This window comes from Epinephelus fuscoguttatus, linkage group LG2, assembly GCF_011397635.1.
Source record: "Epinephelus fuscoguttatus linkage group LG2, E.fuscoguttatus.final_Chr_v1".
NCBI classification, from domain to species: domain Eukaryota; kingdom Metazoa; phylum Chordata; class Actinopteri; order Perciformes; family Serranidae; genus Epinephelus; species Epinephelus fuscoguttatus.
In genome coordinates, this window is record NC_064753.1 from 27,764,222 (window position 1) to 27,779,988 (window position 15,767).

Sequence of the window (15,767 nt, forward strand, 5' to 3'; positions counted from 1 at the left end):
ACGCTCGCAATTTTGTTTACAACTTTAGTTTCATGTTATCAATTGATTAAACAAGTCATCAAATAAAAAAAGAGCACTGCTTAATTACAAGGCCACTAACGGTGCTCTGAGGCTAACGTTAGAAACCCATGCTCCTGTCCTGCCAGTCTGCAGCAACAGCGCTGCTGGACTCTAGTAAAATTTCTGGTGGCATATGCCATCAAAGTGGAGAATGTGATGTGGAAATAGGTAAAAATGTGGGACAGCCATGAACAAATAAAAAAAAATAATGTAATGTTATCTAGCTAGCAAGACATCAGCATACTGACAGCTGTTTTTTTATGCTTGTTATTAATAGGAAATAATATTGTGGTGTTTTAATCTTTATGTTGCTTGTGCAGCAGATTTTTCATTACACAGTTTCAGTGTGCCTATGAAAAACCTCCTTTTAGAGGGCCATGTAGCCCTCACACTTTGCCCTACCCCTCTATCCCAAGACTCGGGACACCCTACCACCAGAACTGAGAGCCCAAAATGGAGAGATAAAGACTAAGTTATAGGGGCAAAAGGTGTATTAGTATTGGGCCTTACAGTGTAAGTTGCAAGTTCTATGTTGCACTTTTCTTTGTGTTTTTCATATGTACGCATTATTTCAAGCGCATCGAACTGAAAAGAAAGGAGAATTAGCAGAAGCTACTATAGGTGAACTTGAGGACAAAGGCTGAATTTATGATCACATAATTAGAATTTTTGCAACACACAGTATGTGTTTATGTATGCACAACAATAACTGTTCATAAATTCATCGTAATGTACACATCATTTTGTATTTTTCTAATAATATTACAGTGAATTCTTGTCCAGACCTAGATAGCCTTTGAAATGGTTATTTCTCAGTTTAGTAATAATATATTTAATTGGACAAAAAAGAGGGGAAAATGTTAACAGTTAATTACATTAGTAAACTTTTAAATAAAAGGCACTAAATAAAATCAATCTAAATATTATCTCCATGACATGAGGAACTCTATGTACAGGTAAAGGCCACACGATGTGACTGAACCTTGTGATGAGAATTCTATTGTGTAAATAAATAAATAAAAACGTAAATGAGTTTTGTCAGTCAATGTTGTTTTGGATTTCTTCTTTTTCAGGTTAAACATGTTACTCGGTGGGGCGTCGGTGGCTTAGTGGTAGAGCAGGCGCCCCATGTACAAGGCTGTTGCCGCAGCGGCCCGGGTTCGAGTCCAGCCTGTGGCCCTTTGCTGCTTGTCACTCCCTCTCTCTCTCTCTCTCCCCCTTTCACGCTTGTCTGTTCTATACATTAAAGGCTAAAAAGCCCCAAAAAATATCTTTAAAAAAAAACAAAACAAAACAAAACAAAAAAAACCAAAACATGTTACTCGGTTGGTTCCCCATTTGCTCTCCCATCTGACATCTCTACTATCCTTGACGTGGTGCTAGGAACATGTTATGGAAAGACTGTGTCTATTTGCTGAGGGAGTTAACAGAAGCCAAGTCAATTCTGTTAATGGTTTGCATAATATTTGCCATCTGCATGTGCTGCCATTCAGTAACACCACCTCAACAGGTTTAAGGGTGTGCACCTGTGTAATCAGCTTCTTACCGTTCTGAATCCCAAAAAGGAAGAGGCCAGGTTGTTGAGGCTGGCTGGGCTGACTGATGCTCCCACTGACAGCGGTCTGAAACAAAGTCCCTGGCTGCTGAACAGGCGAGGAGGTGGTTGTCTGGAGGTTTGCCACACCGTTCTGCGAGGCAAACATGGCTGACTGTGCGAGCTCCTGAGCGGCCAGCCCGCCCTGCAGAGAGGCCATGTTAGACTGAGGCATGTAGAGGCCCACAGGCTGCTCCTGCCGGTTGTTTGAGCTGCCGCCCAGCTGCATCGGCTGCTGCTCCTGAAACATGACTTGCTGACGTGGATCGGTGGGGTTCCCTAAGGCCATGGGCTCAGAGCGATCCTGCTGGTTTACTGTCACCATGCTGGCTTGGGAAAAGAGCAGAGAGGGATTCTGGGGCTCTTGGGAAACTAGACTGCTGCTTGTCAGCGGTGGCATCTGGCCCTGGCCGCTAAACATGAGACTGGAGGCCTGATCAGGAGTGGACAGGGGGTTGTTGCAGAACAGTAGGCCAGCCTGCTGTTGCTGCTGCTGGCCTGGTGAGATTGTGTTAGGGGAGATGTTCTGAAACAGGGATGCCTGCTGGGCAGGCTGTGCGTGGGGCTGGGCCTGGGCGGGCTGCTGCTGCTCCATGGTGTTTCTCTGCTGGATGGGGGAGAGCTGGGTCTGAGCCTGAAATACTGATTGCGGTTCAGGGGCAGGTGTTTGTAGAGCGCTGAGGAAGGCCAGCTGCTGCTGCTGCTGTTGTTGTTGCTGCTGTTGTTGAGCACTACTGGTTGTGAGCTGAGAGGGAAGGGATGTCTGAGGGAGGAAAAGTCCAGGGGTCGACGGCCGCTGGTCTGGGGACTGTAGTACTGTCATGGAGTTTTGGAAGAGAGCGGCCTGGACCTCCTGAGAGGCTTTCTGAAACAACCCTCCCTGTGAATCTTGTGGTTCTGCCAAAGGACTGGGATTGTGAAACATGGGTGGTGAAGGGTGTGAGGGTGTCTGCTGGAGGAAGTTGGTCTGAATAGAGAGCAGATCACTCGCCTGTTGAAAGAGAGCTGCTTGTTGCTGCTGTTGCTGTTGCTGCTGCTGTTGCTGCTGTTGGGCCTGTTGGAAAAGAGTCCCCTGGTTTGGCACCACTCCCTGTGATGAGCCCTGCTGCTCTGCGCTCTTGGCCTGAGGGGCGTCCTGAAACATGCCACACTGCATCTGAATCTGTGACTGAAACAGCTGCTGCTGTAAATTTTCCAAAACGTGCTGCTGTTGCTGCTGTTGAAGCTGTTGTTGCTGGATTTGCTGCTGCTGCTGCTGCTGAATTTGCTGTTTTTGGATCTGCTGTTGGTGCTGGATGTGCTGCTGCTGCTGTTTGGCCATTGAGTTGTCCGACTGAAGCGGTAAGTTGCAGAACCCTTTGGCTTTAAGTTGCCTCACTGCCTCCTCCAGCTGGGCTACTTCATCCGGGGGAAACAGTGGCAGTTGCTGCTGTTGAGGCGCAGGTTCCCCACATAGCCTCCCCACAGCTCCAGAGCCACTGCCGGGCCTCTCCTGCCCGAGGCCCTCTCTGGGTTCCAGGAGGAACTGCTGTGATCCCTGCTGGAGCAGAGAGTCAGCAGGCACAGAGAAGGAGCTGGTGGCTGCAATGTCCTGCTTCTGGATAGTGCTTAAGGGCTCTGCGTTGGGAAAAACAGCAGCCTGGCCTTTGTCAGGGTCGCCTGCAGGCTGAGAGAGGTTGTTTGAGAATGGTCTGTTTTTATTTAGATGGCCTGCAGTCATGTCTGGGTTCTGCTGGGCTGGACACAGGTCACCAGTCTGACGAAAACACAAAAGAGAAAAACTGTGCTTTAGTTTGCTTTTAGATTTTGTGGTCAGTTGAGTTGTGGTGCTTTTATTAACTGAACATTTATGTGATTTGAAACATCAAATTATTTCAATCCAATCTAAATAGTTTTCACTGGATGTGTTTACATGGACGCTGATGTTCCACTAATAATCAGAATAATAGCCCAATCAGAATAAGAATGCTTCATGTAACCACCCCAATCAGAAGAGACTGCCCTAATCAGAGGGATTTTTCAGTTAGGTTCAGAGGGGAGGATCAAACCTTTAAATATTAATGCCTAAAAGACATGTATTGTTAATCTGATTGTTTCTCCCTGGTTGGAATAAATATATTCCAATGAATTCCAATGATCAATTTATTTTGTGTCTATGTAAACAGTCTAGTTGAAATCTTTAATCAAAATTATTTCAATTCGATAGAAGAAATATGGTTCATGTAACAACAGCTACTGTGCACAAGTTATAAATGAGGCATTTAATGGAATTACAGATCAATATATCACCTTAAAAACACCAGAGGATTGAAGGTTGCTGGTGACCTCCATCGGAGTGACGTCTTCTCGCTTCACTAAAGGCAGCATCGAAGGCATCAAGGCACCATCTAGAAATGTAGGAGCAAAACCAAGGAATACATTTAGTCTTAACGTTTAATTTCGTTTGTGGCAGTCCACTGGAAGCTAGAAAGTGCAATAAAGAATGCACTTGACTCTGTGTACAGTATATTAGCGACAAAGCAGCTTTTAAATGGGAAGCTACTGTCCTGGTTATGTAGAGTCATAGATATATATACATAGATGCCGCACCCTGGCTTGTGGGATGCATCAGTACCGCCGCCATCTTGCCTAGGTGCTCTGACCGGTTCAGACCCATGTCAGACTCTGCAAAAATACTACATTTTTGCTCTGCATTTGGGTGTACGAACGAAAGAAGTGTTAAAACCAAGCAGAAGGGAATAACATTCCACAGGTAAGAAGTTGTTTTACAATATTTTACTGTTACGAACATGTTTAATGAGATATATATCTCAAAAAGTGATCCTTCTTTTAAGCTAATCAATAAAGTAACTGTCCTGATCTGGTCCTAATGCCAAATTAAGCTAATGCTATGTCACACAACTTAAAGAAAAAAGGTTAACATTTATATAATATTACTTATAAAATTATGATGCTTTGTCAAACAGCTATGTCGGTGTATGTGTTATTCCAAATTGTCAACTATCTGTTTCATGGCACCAACGTGGCATAACGCAGCATAACGTTAGTAGTTAATTTGTGGCCTGAATTGTAACTACAAATTATGTGGAACTGCGTTTTTCTGACACACTTATTTTGCGTGTAGTTTCCCAAAAAACACAGATAGGAGACGGACATGGGTAGCAGCAGTGAGGAGAAAAGACTTTGTCCTGAGTGACTCCTCAGTCATCTGCAGCTGTCACTTCAGATCTGAGCACTTCGACAGGACTGGGCGAACTCCTAAAAATAATACTAGCTACTGTACACTGTATTTTTTTTGTAAATATGACCTAATAATGTAAACAGTTCTGTGTCCAGACTCCCATGAGCACTGTGGTGTTATACATATGAGATTAAAGCAAAATTTTGTGTAAACAAGCAGCTCTAAGTCATTTATTTTCACAAAACCAACATTTGTTAATTAGAATCTGCACTGCAGCTCGGCACAACCCTGCTGATACACTATTTTTTGCACATTGTGTGAAAAGTGAATAAACATTTATAGTCAAAATTAATAGTTAAATGACATCATGCTGGGCACAGTACATCTAGTAAGAAAAAAGAATATTTATTACATGGGGAAAGTTTAGTTTAAATGTGTTGTAGAACTATTACTGTTACTTTATCTACATAAGATCAAATATTTTGATATGAAAAGCTGCATTTTTTATTTAACCAAGTATCCTGTATCATAACTACATGTCTGACAATTGTAACAAACCAAACCGCATGAAAATCGGTTGAGAATTCAGCAAGTAATGATGATTTTAATCATAAATAATCTCCTGCCTCAATAGACATACATGCATTAGGCAGCGCGGCTCCACCTGGGCAAGATGGCAGCCGCGTTGACGTATCGCTCCAATGAGGAGCACCGTTGAATACGGCATCTACGTATATATATCTATGATGTAGAGTAGTGAAAGGGAAACTAACCTTTAATTTGTTCCTCAAATGAACACGTCTTCACTGGAGAAGGTGCCTCTTTCTTCACAGGAACATCATTTTTCACTGCAAGGGCAAACATCAACAGATTTTTATCTTTATGAGCTGACACAATTAAAAGAAAAGAAAATTAATCTAAACATAAAGCACAAAAAAAGTTAAGTTACTTTGATGCTCACATCTTCTCAAATTTTGTACTAAAGTCATTACAATTACAAAAAGTGCCAATGAATGATGATGATAAAGTCCAGGATGTTGATTCCTGTGTTTAGAAATGGGCTGTGTATTGTGCTATTGTGATACTAAACTGTAGGTGGTGGTGTTTTCAAGCCATGAGACTAAGTGAAGAGTTGTGGTGCCAGACATCTTAAAACTACTTTGTAAAAATCCTAGTCATCAGAATTTTGCATGCTAACTAACAAGTTTGTCTCCCCATCAGTTGATTGTAAAAAGAGGCAGATGAAATAAATTTTGATTTAGTAAACAAACCTGTCTCTGGAGTGTAGGTAAAAGGCTGAATATCATGGGATCGCCCAGCATTCGTCACCACGTAGATTCCCACACACACTGGAGAAGTGATGGCTTGGTTCTGGTACGGAGGAACTTTCACTATCAGGTGATTCTAGAGGGGTGATCATTCAAGACAAAAGTCAGCCAACAGAGTGAGAACTGCAGTAGGTCTAATTTAATCGGAGTCAAAGGGTGAGTTGACTAGAACACAGTGAATAAATACGCAGCATTAAAGGTACACTGTAGAGTTTTTGAACACGAATGACATTGAGGAGCAATATTTGGTAAGCACTTTGTTGGTATTCTGTGCCCTGCTGGCACATCATGAGCATTGGGCACATTTCTATGACTGCAGGAGGTAGTAATGTGCACTGGACTGGAGGTAGAAAAAAATTAGCAGACTGGATTCACACTGTGATGCAGCTGCTTTCAGTTATAAATATTTGTCTTATAAATTTACAGGATTGAATTTGCATCTTTAATCCTGTGTGTAGGATTTAGCAGGAACTACTGGCAGAAATTGAATAAGTATATTTTCTTTAGTGTATAATCAGCTGAAAATAGGAGTTGTTGTGTTTTTGTTACCTTAGAATGAGCCATTTATATCTACATAGGGAGCAGGTCCTCCATCATGTTGCTGCTGCCATGTATCTACAGTAGCCCAGAATGGACAAACCTGAAACTGGCTCTAGAAAGGGTCATTTGCATTTTTGCGTCGGCCACCATAGTTATCAGTCCCTTTGGGATGAGCGGAACAGCGTCAGAAAAACACTGATTTTTAACATGAAACTGCTTTATTCAGGGTTGTTACCAGTTTAAATCACTTGGTCTGTTTGTTTTGGAGAGGCCTCTGCAGATAATTTGGCTCCTTATAAAATCCTCCTGAACAATGGACCCTGAAGGAATCATTACTGGGAGTTTACACTTGGCGCACAGATGAAGTTTGGCTGGTTGGAAGCTCCAGTCCTCACCGTCAGATGCCAGGGTGAACTCGTTTGTCAAGGGCTTGGATATAATGGATGTTCATTTATATGTAAATGTCCTGCACTCTAGCTTTAAAATATTCATCATTTATGCTAATAATGTAGTTCCTACATTTCATATCTCTGGGACATTATTACTCAGTGATTGGCCCAACCCTGTGTGGCCATATCTACCAAATGGCAGAGCAACAGCTTCCTCCCTCAGATTAATCACGTTTTAATTCCACCTTTCAACAGCTGGTGGCAGTAAAGCTTTGAAAAATATAGCACTGCCTCATAGAAGAGCAGAAAAGATGATCACTAGCCAACTTAAACAGTGGTGGTTTCAGAAAAGTAATGTTTTTTTTAGTAAGGAAATGCATTCAGGCCTTGTAGATACACACCACACGTTTCAGTCGGACACAATGAATGCAAATAAAACTGTGCTACAGCGTACCTTTGACAAAAAACAAAATGACATCCAGTGAGTTCAACACAAGAGCCTCTTCTATTAGCTGCAGATTTTGTTTACAAGGGCAAAGGTTTAAACTGGACTGTTGAGACACACTCAGTATAGCCTCTGAGACTGGGTGTAATTAGGTCAGAACACAATGAGACTACTCAAACCTTTGAACCAGCAGCTGTTTAAGATGATTACATCTAAAGCCCCAAAGAAATCTGAAACGGCTGCTTCTATCTACTCAGCTGATTAGTAATTGGCATTAATCATTCGGTGCAAAAAGAACACAAGAGCAATCACATTTTACCTGGTGAAACAGCTCCATGTCGATTTCAGCCTCTGCCTTCCATGATTTCTCATCTGGAAGAGACAAAAGATGCAGCAGCGTGTTTACTGGAGAAGAGCTGAAATGCATGAAACCACAATGTCTGCGGACAATCAGATTCTAAAGATAATCATTTCTTACCAGAAACATTTTCCTGAAATATGACTTTGGTGTCTTTAAGAAAGTTCTTGCCAATGATAAAGACCTCTTCTCCGCCGGCCACTGAACAAGTGTGAAGTGACTTTTTCAGGATTTCGGGCACTCCTGCGGGCTGAGCTGTAAACAGAGCAGATAAAAACAGTTTTAAGAGTCACTTTTGCTGATTTTCACCCCAAATTCCCAGGTCTTATAACTAACAAAAGAAGCAGGTTGGTTATATGTACTTTCACCCTAATTTTATGATGTTTATAATGCCTTAAAGTAACTGATTTAATGCCAGAGGGTTTGTGCTGGAAATGGTATTTGTAAAATCTGACTTAAACTCAACAAAAAAGGATTAAACAGCATCCTGCAGCACAATCCACTGTAGCTACAGTTTTTCTCCTGACAGCAGGTAAAAGAGCAGGTAAAAGAAGTTTACATGTTGGAGGAAAGCTGTTTGTAGAGATGTAGTAAGAGCCTGTTGTCTGCAGTTCTTCATCAACATCTCACTGTTGCTGTTTTTTCTCTTCCTCCCTGCTGTATTATTAGACTTGCCTTTATTTAATTTCCTATACATTCTTCACAATAAAAGTCCCCTGTTATTTTGTTATGTAAAAACTTTTATTGTGAAGCAGCAAAGTAAGGAAATGTTGAGTTTTTGAGCAGCAGCTTCACACAACTTCTAATACGGTGGATAGCGAACATGAAACAGTAAAATAAAGCAGATATTTAAAGTAAAAACAGGACGCAGGAGAGAAACTAAACTCCAAACCACAGAGATTCAGTTAGAAGCTACAGTAGTACTGAGAGCTGAACACAAGGAGACTTTTAAAAACGCCGTTCTCTCTGGTCTCTGCAGACAGAGGTGAGCAGAGTCTCACATCGCACACGCTTGTTTCGGGGGAAGACTGGGGGTCGTCGGGAGACGTCACTGCTACCTACTTAAGGGTGGGCAGCCCGGCTTTTGGACCTACTCTGGAGAAATTTCATCTCTGGCGCAGCTCAGCGTGGCACGGTGTGTTTGAATTCATAAGGGACACGCAAATTGGCATGCTTTAGTCAGCGCAGCCAAAAGTAACAATGGAAAAGGCCCACAGTTTTGTACATATGTTACTGCCATAATTTCATTCATCTCACAGACTGATTAAGTGTAGCACATGCAAGATTAAACAGAGGAGCAGCTCTGTGTCTCTTAGTATTGCTGGAGAAACTGTGAGTGAGTGAGTGAGTGAGTGAGTGAGTGAGTGAGAGGCACTGAGCTGTGCAGAGAGTGTGAGAGAGGAGAGATGAACACTGGTACGGGTTATGTAATGTAAGTTGACCCTATATCAATATAAACGGAGTTGCCTAAATTTATATCTTACTTGAAAATATATCGTACATAGTCATTATATTGCCCAGCCCTACCATGGGGTCCGCCATGTTCTACAGTAGCCCAGAACAGACAAATCAAACATTGGCTCTACTGAGGGCCATTTGAGCTTTCACGTCGCCCACTATAGTTCCCCTACATGCTTGGCACATGGGAGAACTTTCAGTTCTGCAACCTCACCGCTAGATGCCACTTAATCCTACACAATGGACCTTTAAAGGCGCTGTATGTAAGAATGTGGCCAAAACGGTTACTGCACTCAAATTCAAAATACTGCTGCGAGTCGTGTCCGCCCCTCCTTCCCTACAGATTCGAGGTTGCTAGACAGCGGCACGCTGGAGAGTGATTTGTTTGCCCACGGGCGGCTGCTGTGGCAGGGCCAGGTCGCCACATCCTTGATCTTCGGTTTTCCAGCGGACCGTTCGAGCAAGTCCGGCTTCTCTGCTGCTAATGCTATGTACTGGGACACTGCTAATGCTGCTTGCCGTGCTGCTGTAGCTCAGTCGTAACTGTAACTGATGCTGAGACTCTACTGACTGCGTGACTGGTAGATGGCGGTGGGTGGCGCAACAGGCCAAAACACAAATTCAAAACATAAACATGATTTGCAGACCGTAAATTTTTTTTTTAAATGCGAATATTCTGGCTGTACTATTGTTGTCGGTGAGATCAGTATGTTATATGAACATTATTCCTTAGTCTCTGTGACATATTAGGATGATTTTATGACTATTTGCTTTAGATTTCTTACATACAGCTCCTTTAAGACTTTTAAAAACCTGCATATACATTGAACAAAGATGTAATGTTTTCATACAACTCAAATACCAGCTATTTCTTAGAGGCATCCAAAGTGGCAATAAGAACTTTGATCACCCTTAAGCTCAAAACCTCAATGTAACACATTTCACAAGTCTTTTTCACTGCTCCGCCATACACACAAACACACACATGCACGCACACACACATACAAACACATGCATGCACGCACACACGCCTAGGGGATTACTTTTTTTGGTGTGTGTGTGTGTGTGTGTGTGTGTGTGTGTGTGTGGAAAGATATTTCCCTGGATTGCATGCTGGCTCTGTGTAAACAATTGAAGTCCACACACCTCTATTGTTTAGTCCTTTCCTTCTCTTTCTCCCCTGTCTCTCTCAAAGCAGTTCTCCCAAACCCACTTACACAGAAACTTTCTTTTAGCCCTAAGCGTCTTTCCTGTTTATGAAACCAACCACACCCTTATACTGTATGCATTATCAAATAACACTTGAATCTGAAGGGATCTTTATGTCTCCAAATGTGAGCATAAAGAGACAACAGTCTCTTGACCTCGGGCTAGATTAAACTTCAGAAACAGGACCTCTCCTGTTAAAGAGGAGAAAGTAGCTCAGTTTATGATGGTAATTATTAGCTGTGTAAATTACAGGTCAGCTGTCTGTTTTGCTTCTTTTAATTCCAGTGAAACTGGTTTGAAATAGTGAAATGATACACCAGAATATCTGTATTTCTAACAGCATTTCCACAGACACTTACTACAAAGGATTGGAGAAGAGGGGGTCTGTAGTGTGAGCACTGATCCATCTGGACGTGGGATGTTGACCCGAAACACCAGCCTAGCGCGTGTGCTCTTCTTCTTCGACCCGGCCACACCAATGCGAGCCTCGACATCAGCATTACGGAGCTTCAAGATCCCGACACAGTCCACCCTGCACAGAGAGACGATGTCAGCCTGGAAACTTGCAGTTTAAACAACAAACTCTACAGTGTTTGCTAAACACTGCAAATCTTAACAACACTAAATACCTCAGCATGTCATTACAATAACTGACGGCCTAAGGGGATCAATGAATTATTTATCTACCTCACATCTCACACTCACACGTTCCCATCACGCAATCACTTTATTAAGCAATTGCTTTGGTTTGGCACATAAAAGCAACACTTTCTCTGTTTGTGGTTTAACATGTAAAAGTCTTTACTGACGTTACATTTCTCACTACAACAACCCAATGTCAATCTCAAGAAAAGTACATACGCTAGTGTCATGCTGGTGCTCGGATCGAGAGACACCTCGATGACAGTCGTGCCATCGATGTCCACCTCTTTGCAGGCTGTGGTGTTGCGGCCAGTCACCCTGCAAGCTTGATAAAAACCATGAGGCTTAACACGCCCGGTGTCGTTGCCCACAAACACCTGCAAAACCACTGGCTCATTCACTCCCTCCAGCTGTATAAGTAAAAACAAAAGACAAACAATACATTCATTACAAAACATGTTCTATACAGAAGCACACACATATTTCAAAGCCTCTGGCAATAACCCAATCATTAACTTTATTAACAAAGGACATCATGGCCGAAAAGTCAAAACATTAACTACAGAGTTCATCATAGAGGTTGTGTCAGGGGTTCAGCAGTCACCTTCACAGTTGGGAAGCTCTGTTGCGTGCGGTCCTTCACTGACCCTCTGCTGCCTTCAGTCAGATAGCGTGCTCGGTGCTGAGTCTCTGGCTGGACGAGGATCTTCAACTCCTTCCCCTCACTCTTCTGTGGGTACTGCATCGAAAGCGTTCCTCCTTTGTGGTGAGTTGTCTGAGCATCATCAGAACTGCAACAAAGAGTGGTTTGACAGAGACACCAGCACATTACTGCAAATTCTGACATTTTACAGCCTTTTTATTTTAGTTGGTGCAACCTAGCAGGCTGTTCTCATGCATAGTTTGTATGTATGCCTATGGAAAGTAATGCACTACAGTTTGTACATAGTACATGTAATCAGGAAGGCTGCCATCACATGACCAATGCACCAACAGGAATTAAGAAGGAAGTAGTATTAAGTGAAACTTTGCCTTCTTTGCATTAAGAAGGCAGGTTGGGGTAGTGGATGGGTCAAACAGACACAGGACTTTCCCCCACAAGACCAGTATCCGTGTCCATGACTTTAGTGTTTTTTTATCTCAGACATGTTAGGATATTACATCAGCGAATATTAGGGAGGCTAACGGCTGATTGACAGATCAGCTGATAAAGATGTATCACAACGACCACCAAGTGACACTTCTGAGGCAGGCTAAGTTTCTGCCGAAACATGTCAAGGTATGTAATATCTTAACATGTCTGAGATAAAAGAACACTAAAGTCATTGTTATAAACTAAAGACATAATGAACACCATTGAACTAGTATTCATGTCCCATGTGAAACCCAACTTCAAGTTATTCTAAGATACATCATCACCATGTTTTTTTTTCCTGCACCTAACCTACATAACTTAACTCTCCTAATCCTAACCTACATAGCTGTTCTTGCCCTAACCTAACCTTCGTAGCTTTGCATTAAGTATGAAACTTTGTTAGGTACGTAACATGACGACACTATTCGTGGGGTGCTAATTCGTTGGATATAGCTGACATCTTCTGATACTGTGGTGGATAGAAGCAAAGAATGTCTGGAACTTGCTTTAACGGATTATGACCTTGTCCCTATTTGTTCAGACACCCCCGCTCTCTGCCCCCCCATGATGCTTTGAGCAATGCAGAGTTAACAGGCCCTTCATCAACCGAGCATATTCTATGCCCAGCTCTTAAAGCATTCAGAGTTATCTGTTTATTTAATCTGCTCTGCTTATCCTAGGTCTTTGAGAGAGGCTCTGTGATTCACTGTGGCTGACCATTGTTTGTAGTTCAGTATCCTGCCCCTCCCTCCCCTCTGATCTAACCGCTCTTCTTCACTCAAAGCATGGTGGGAAATTTAGAGCCAGAGTAGTTTGTTGAAGATTTCCATCTGTTGTGCAGTGTGTGATTTCCTGATAATATTATTCTGACAGTCAGGATGAGTGCTGTATGAGATAATCCACAAGGTGCTTTAAGACAATAGTAACACGTAATAAAGTATCCACTTAAGAGTTTAATTGTGCAACTACCACTGGGAGAATATTAAGTGAATAATAACTGAATTAGCTACTCAATTAACAACTTCCTACATGAAATGTAGTCACTGTTTTCTGTGGTCACTGATGGGTGACAGATTACAGGAAGAACATGAGGAAAAGAGTTGGGAAAAATAACAAATGCAGACGTTTCCCTACAGGGCACAAGGCCTGACAAATGGAGAACTCTTAGATGAAAATGAAAAAATATATCTACAATATAAAAAGCTTTTGCACCAGATCTGATTCTAGGTGAACACAACTGGGAGATTTCTGAGCAATGTGTTGGCCAACGCTCTCTACCACCGTCATCAAAACACCAAATGAGGAAATATCTTAGCACTGCAACTAATGATTAATGAGTATTGACTAATCTGCTGATTATTTTCTTGGATTAATCTATGATGAAAATAGCGATTCATTTTCTGTCAATCGACTATTCGATTGTTGTTTTTTTGGAAGAATTTTACAACCAACCATAAACCTAGTAGTCCATACATACCAAAACTGACAATTATCAATCATCACTCATGCAATATCAGTGTGTTTTTTACTGATGCTTCTTGTTTTGCATGACCCCCTTTGCTGCTGCAACGATGCAAATTCACCTGCTGTGGGACTCATAAACAATTACCTTATGTTATGTTATGTTATGTTATGTTATGTTATGTTATGTTATCTTATCTTATCTTATCTTATCTTATCTTATCTTGCTGGGGGGCAGCATCACTGCAGATGATACAAACAGGATTAATAGGATCATCAGAAAGGCTGGATCAGTGATTGGCTTAACCCAGTCTCATGTGAGATCACTACAGCAAAGAGAACCAAGGCCAAATTAAAAACGGTTCAGTATAATGAAGGCCATCCATAACAAGGTGTTTTTAACAGACTTAAAAGCCAGACTAAGGATGCGTCTGTATTATACAGAGCAACTCTGACAATCCTTTCTTCCAGCAGCGGTTTTTCAATGAGCACAGTTTTTAGATGCAGGACATTTCAGCTGTTAAGTTATAGTCATACCCAAGATTCACCTTCAACAAAATACACACTTATTTTAAGCAAAAACAAAATGACAAAATTTAAAATGTATAGTTGAATCACACCTGTAGTTAAAGGTTTTGAATTGATTTTGTATTTACAGTAAGGTATTTTATTATCCTAGCTTTCCCAGCATGCCTTTCTTGAACTCCTCTGTTCATTCTGCACCTTGGCTGAAGACGCCAAGGTGGAATTCATCTGGAAACAGCATCCATAATTTGCTTATTCTATATCAATGGTAACTTTGTGAGATTATGTTGAGTGTTGTGTCATTGGATCTGTGTGTTACACAAACCTTCCTTTTGATCCAGTCTTGCTGTCAGGGCCGAGCTGTGACAGTACAAAGTGTGGACCTTTGGCACTGTCTGCATCGAACACGTCCATGCTGGCTTCCCCTGCACGCACAGACTTCGGTCCAGGCCTCTGCCGAGGGGTACGTTTGCGTGACTTTCGTGGCACCTCTGTGTTGTCATTATAAGAGACAGTGCTCATGATACTGAAGTTGGAGAGAGAGTCCTCCATCCAGATGCTGTTACTCTGCTCTGAGTCCCGGGATGTTTCATCCTGGCAGGACATCAGGCTGTCATCAAACAGGTCTTGTGGAGGTGGAGAGATGTTCAGTACGGTGCGGCGCTTCGATGGGGTCATCTCTCTTCCTCCTCCCAGCTCACTGCTGCCCCTGCTGTTACCATTCCCACCTTCTGCTCCGACAACCTCTGGAACCGTTCTGCTGCTCCTGGTGTCCTCTGGGTCGACATTGCTGCTGTGAACTGCGTTCTGGTCATTGGCTGAAGCACTGGAATGCATGGTGGAGCTGGAAGAGGTGGAAAAAGCACTGCGGGGGCCTTCCATGGTCATAGAGGAGGACATGGCATCTACAGTGCAAATAATTAGACAGTAAATAAAGGCTTCTAAACCAATGTTGGCTAGCAGTCCCATTATGGAAGCAAAATTTGTTCTTAATAGTTTTTTTTTTGGTTTTGCTTTGGTTTAGCACTTCTTTTATTCATCCAATCAAAATTTCCCCCTTTTCATGGGATCTTAAGTGCATGTTTCTGTGGTGCTGATGATATCTGGGGATTTGTAAATGCACAGTATGTGAAGCGCAGTAAAGGTGAGGCTAAAAAGGGGCTAAAGAAAAGTGAGCAGTCCCCCTTATTTGAAAAAAATATGATAGGACTAAAAATGCGTGTGAATAAACTTACTTGCAACTTGGATGAATTTATCGTTTAGCGTTTTGTTCATGTTCAACTTAAAAATTAGCCAAAATGATAAAATGGAGAGGGAAGTTCAAAACAGTATTATGTACAATATGATGCATGCCAATTATTGGAGCTTTCACTTTCAATTTTTTTTTTTTTTTGCTACAAAAGTTCATTTCGTTGGGACTGAACGTAGCCACAGAAACAAAA

At 42.1% G+C, this 15,767-nt stretch overlaps 1 protein-coding gene across 3 annotated transcripts in view; it reads right to left on the reverse strand.

The window, feature by feature from the left end:
- Positions 1 to 15,767, reverse strand: part of nfat5b (nuclear factor of activated T cells 5b) — a 50,228-nt gene that overhangs the window by 6,842 nt on the left and 27,619 nt on the right. For all 3 annotated transcript variants that reach the window (XM_049598830.1, XM_049598842.1, XM_049598853.1), the window contains 10 exons: positions 14,651 to 15,230; positions 11,809 to 11,995; positions 11,424 to 11,614; positions 10,922 to 11,094; positions 8,016 to 8,150; positions 7,857 to 7,909; positions 6,107 to 6,239; positions 5,609 to 5,683; positions 3,944 to 4,041; positions 1,607 to 3,410 (listed from right to left, as the gene is read on the reverse strand). In XM_049598830.1, coding sequence (XP_049454787.1) covers positions 1,607 to 3,410; positions 3,944 to 4,041; positions 5,609 to 5,683; positions 6,107 to 6,239; positions 7,857 to 7,909; positions 8,016 to 8,150; positions 10,922 to 11,094; positions 11,424 to 11,614; positions 11,809 to 11,995; positions 14,651 to 15,230 — 3,429 coding nt within the window. The remainder of the gene's footprint in view (positions 1 to 1,606; positions 3,411 to 3,943; positions 4,042 to 5,608; positions 5,684 to 6,106; positions 6,240 to 7,856; positions 7,910 to 8,015; positions 8,151 to 10,921; positions 11,095 to 11,423; positions 11,615 to 11,808; positions 11,996 to 14,650; positions 15,231 to 15,767) is intronic.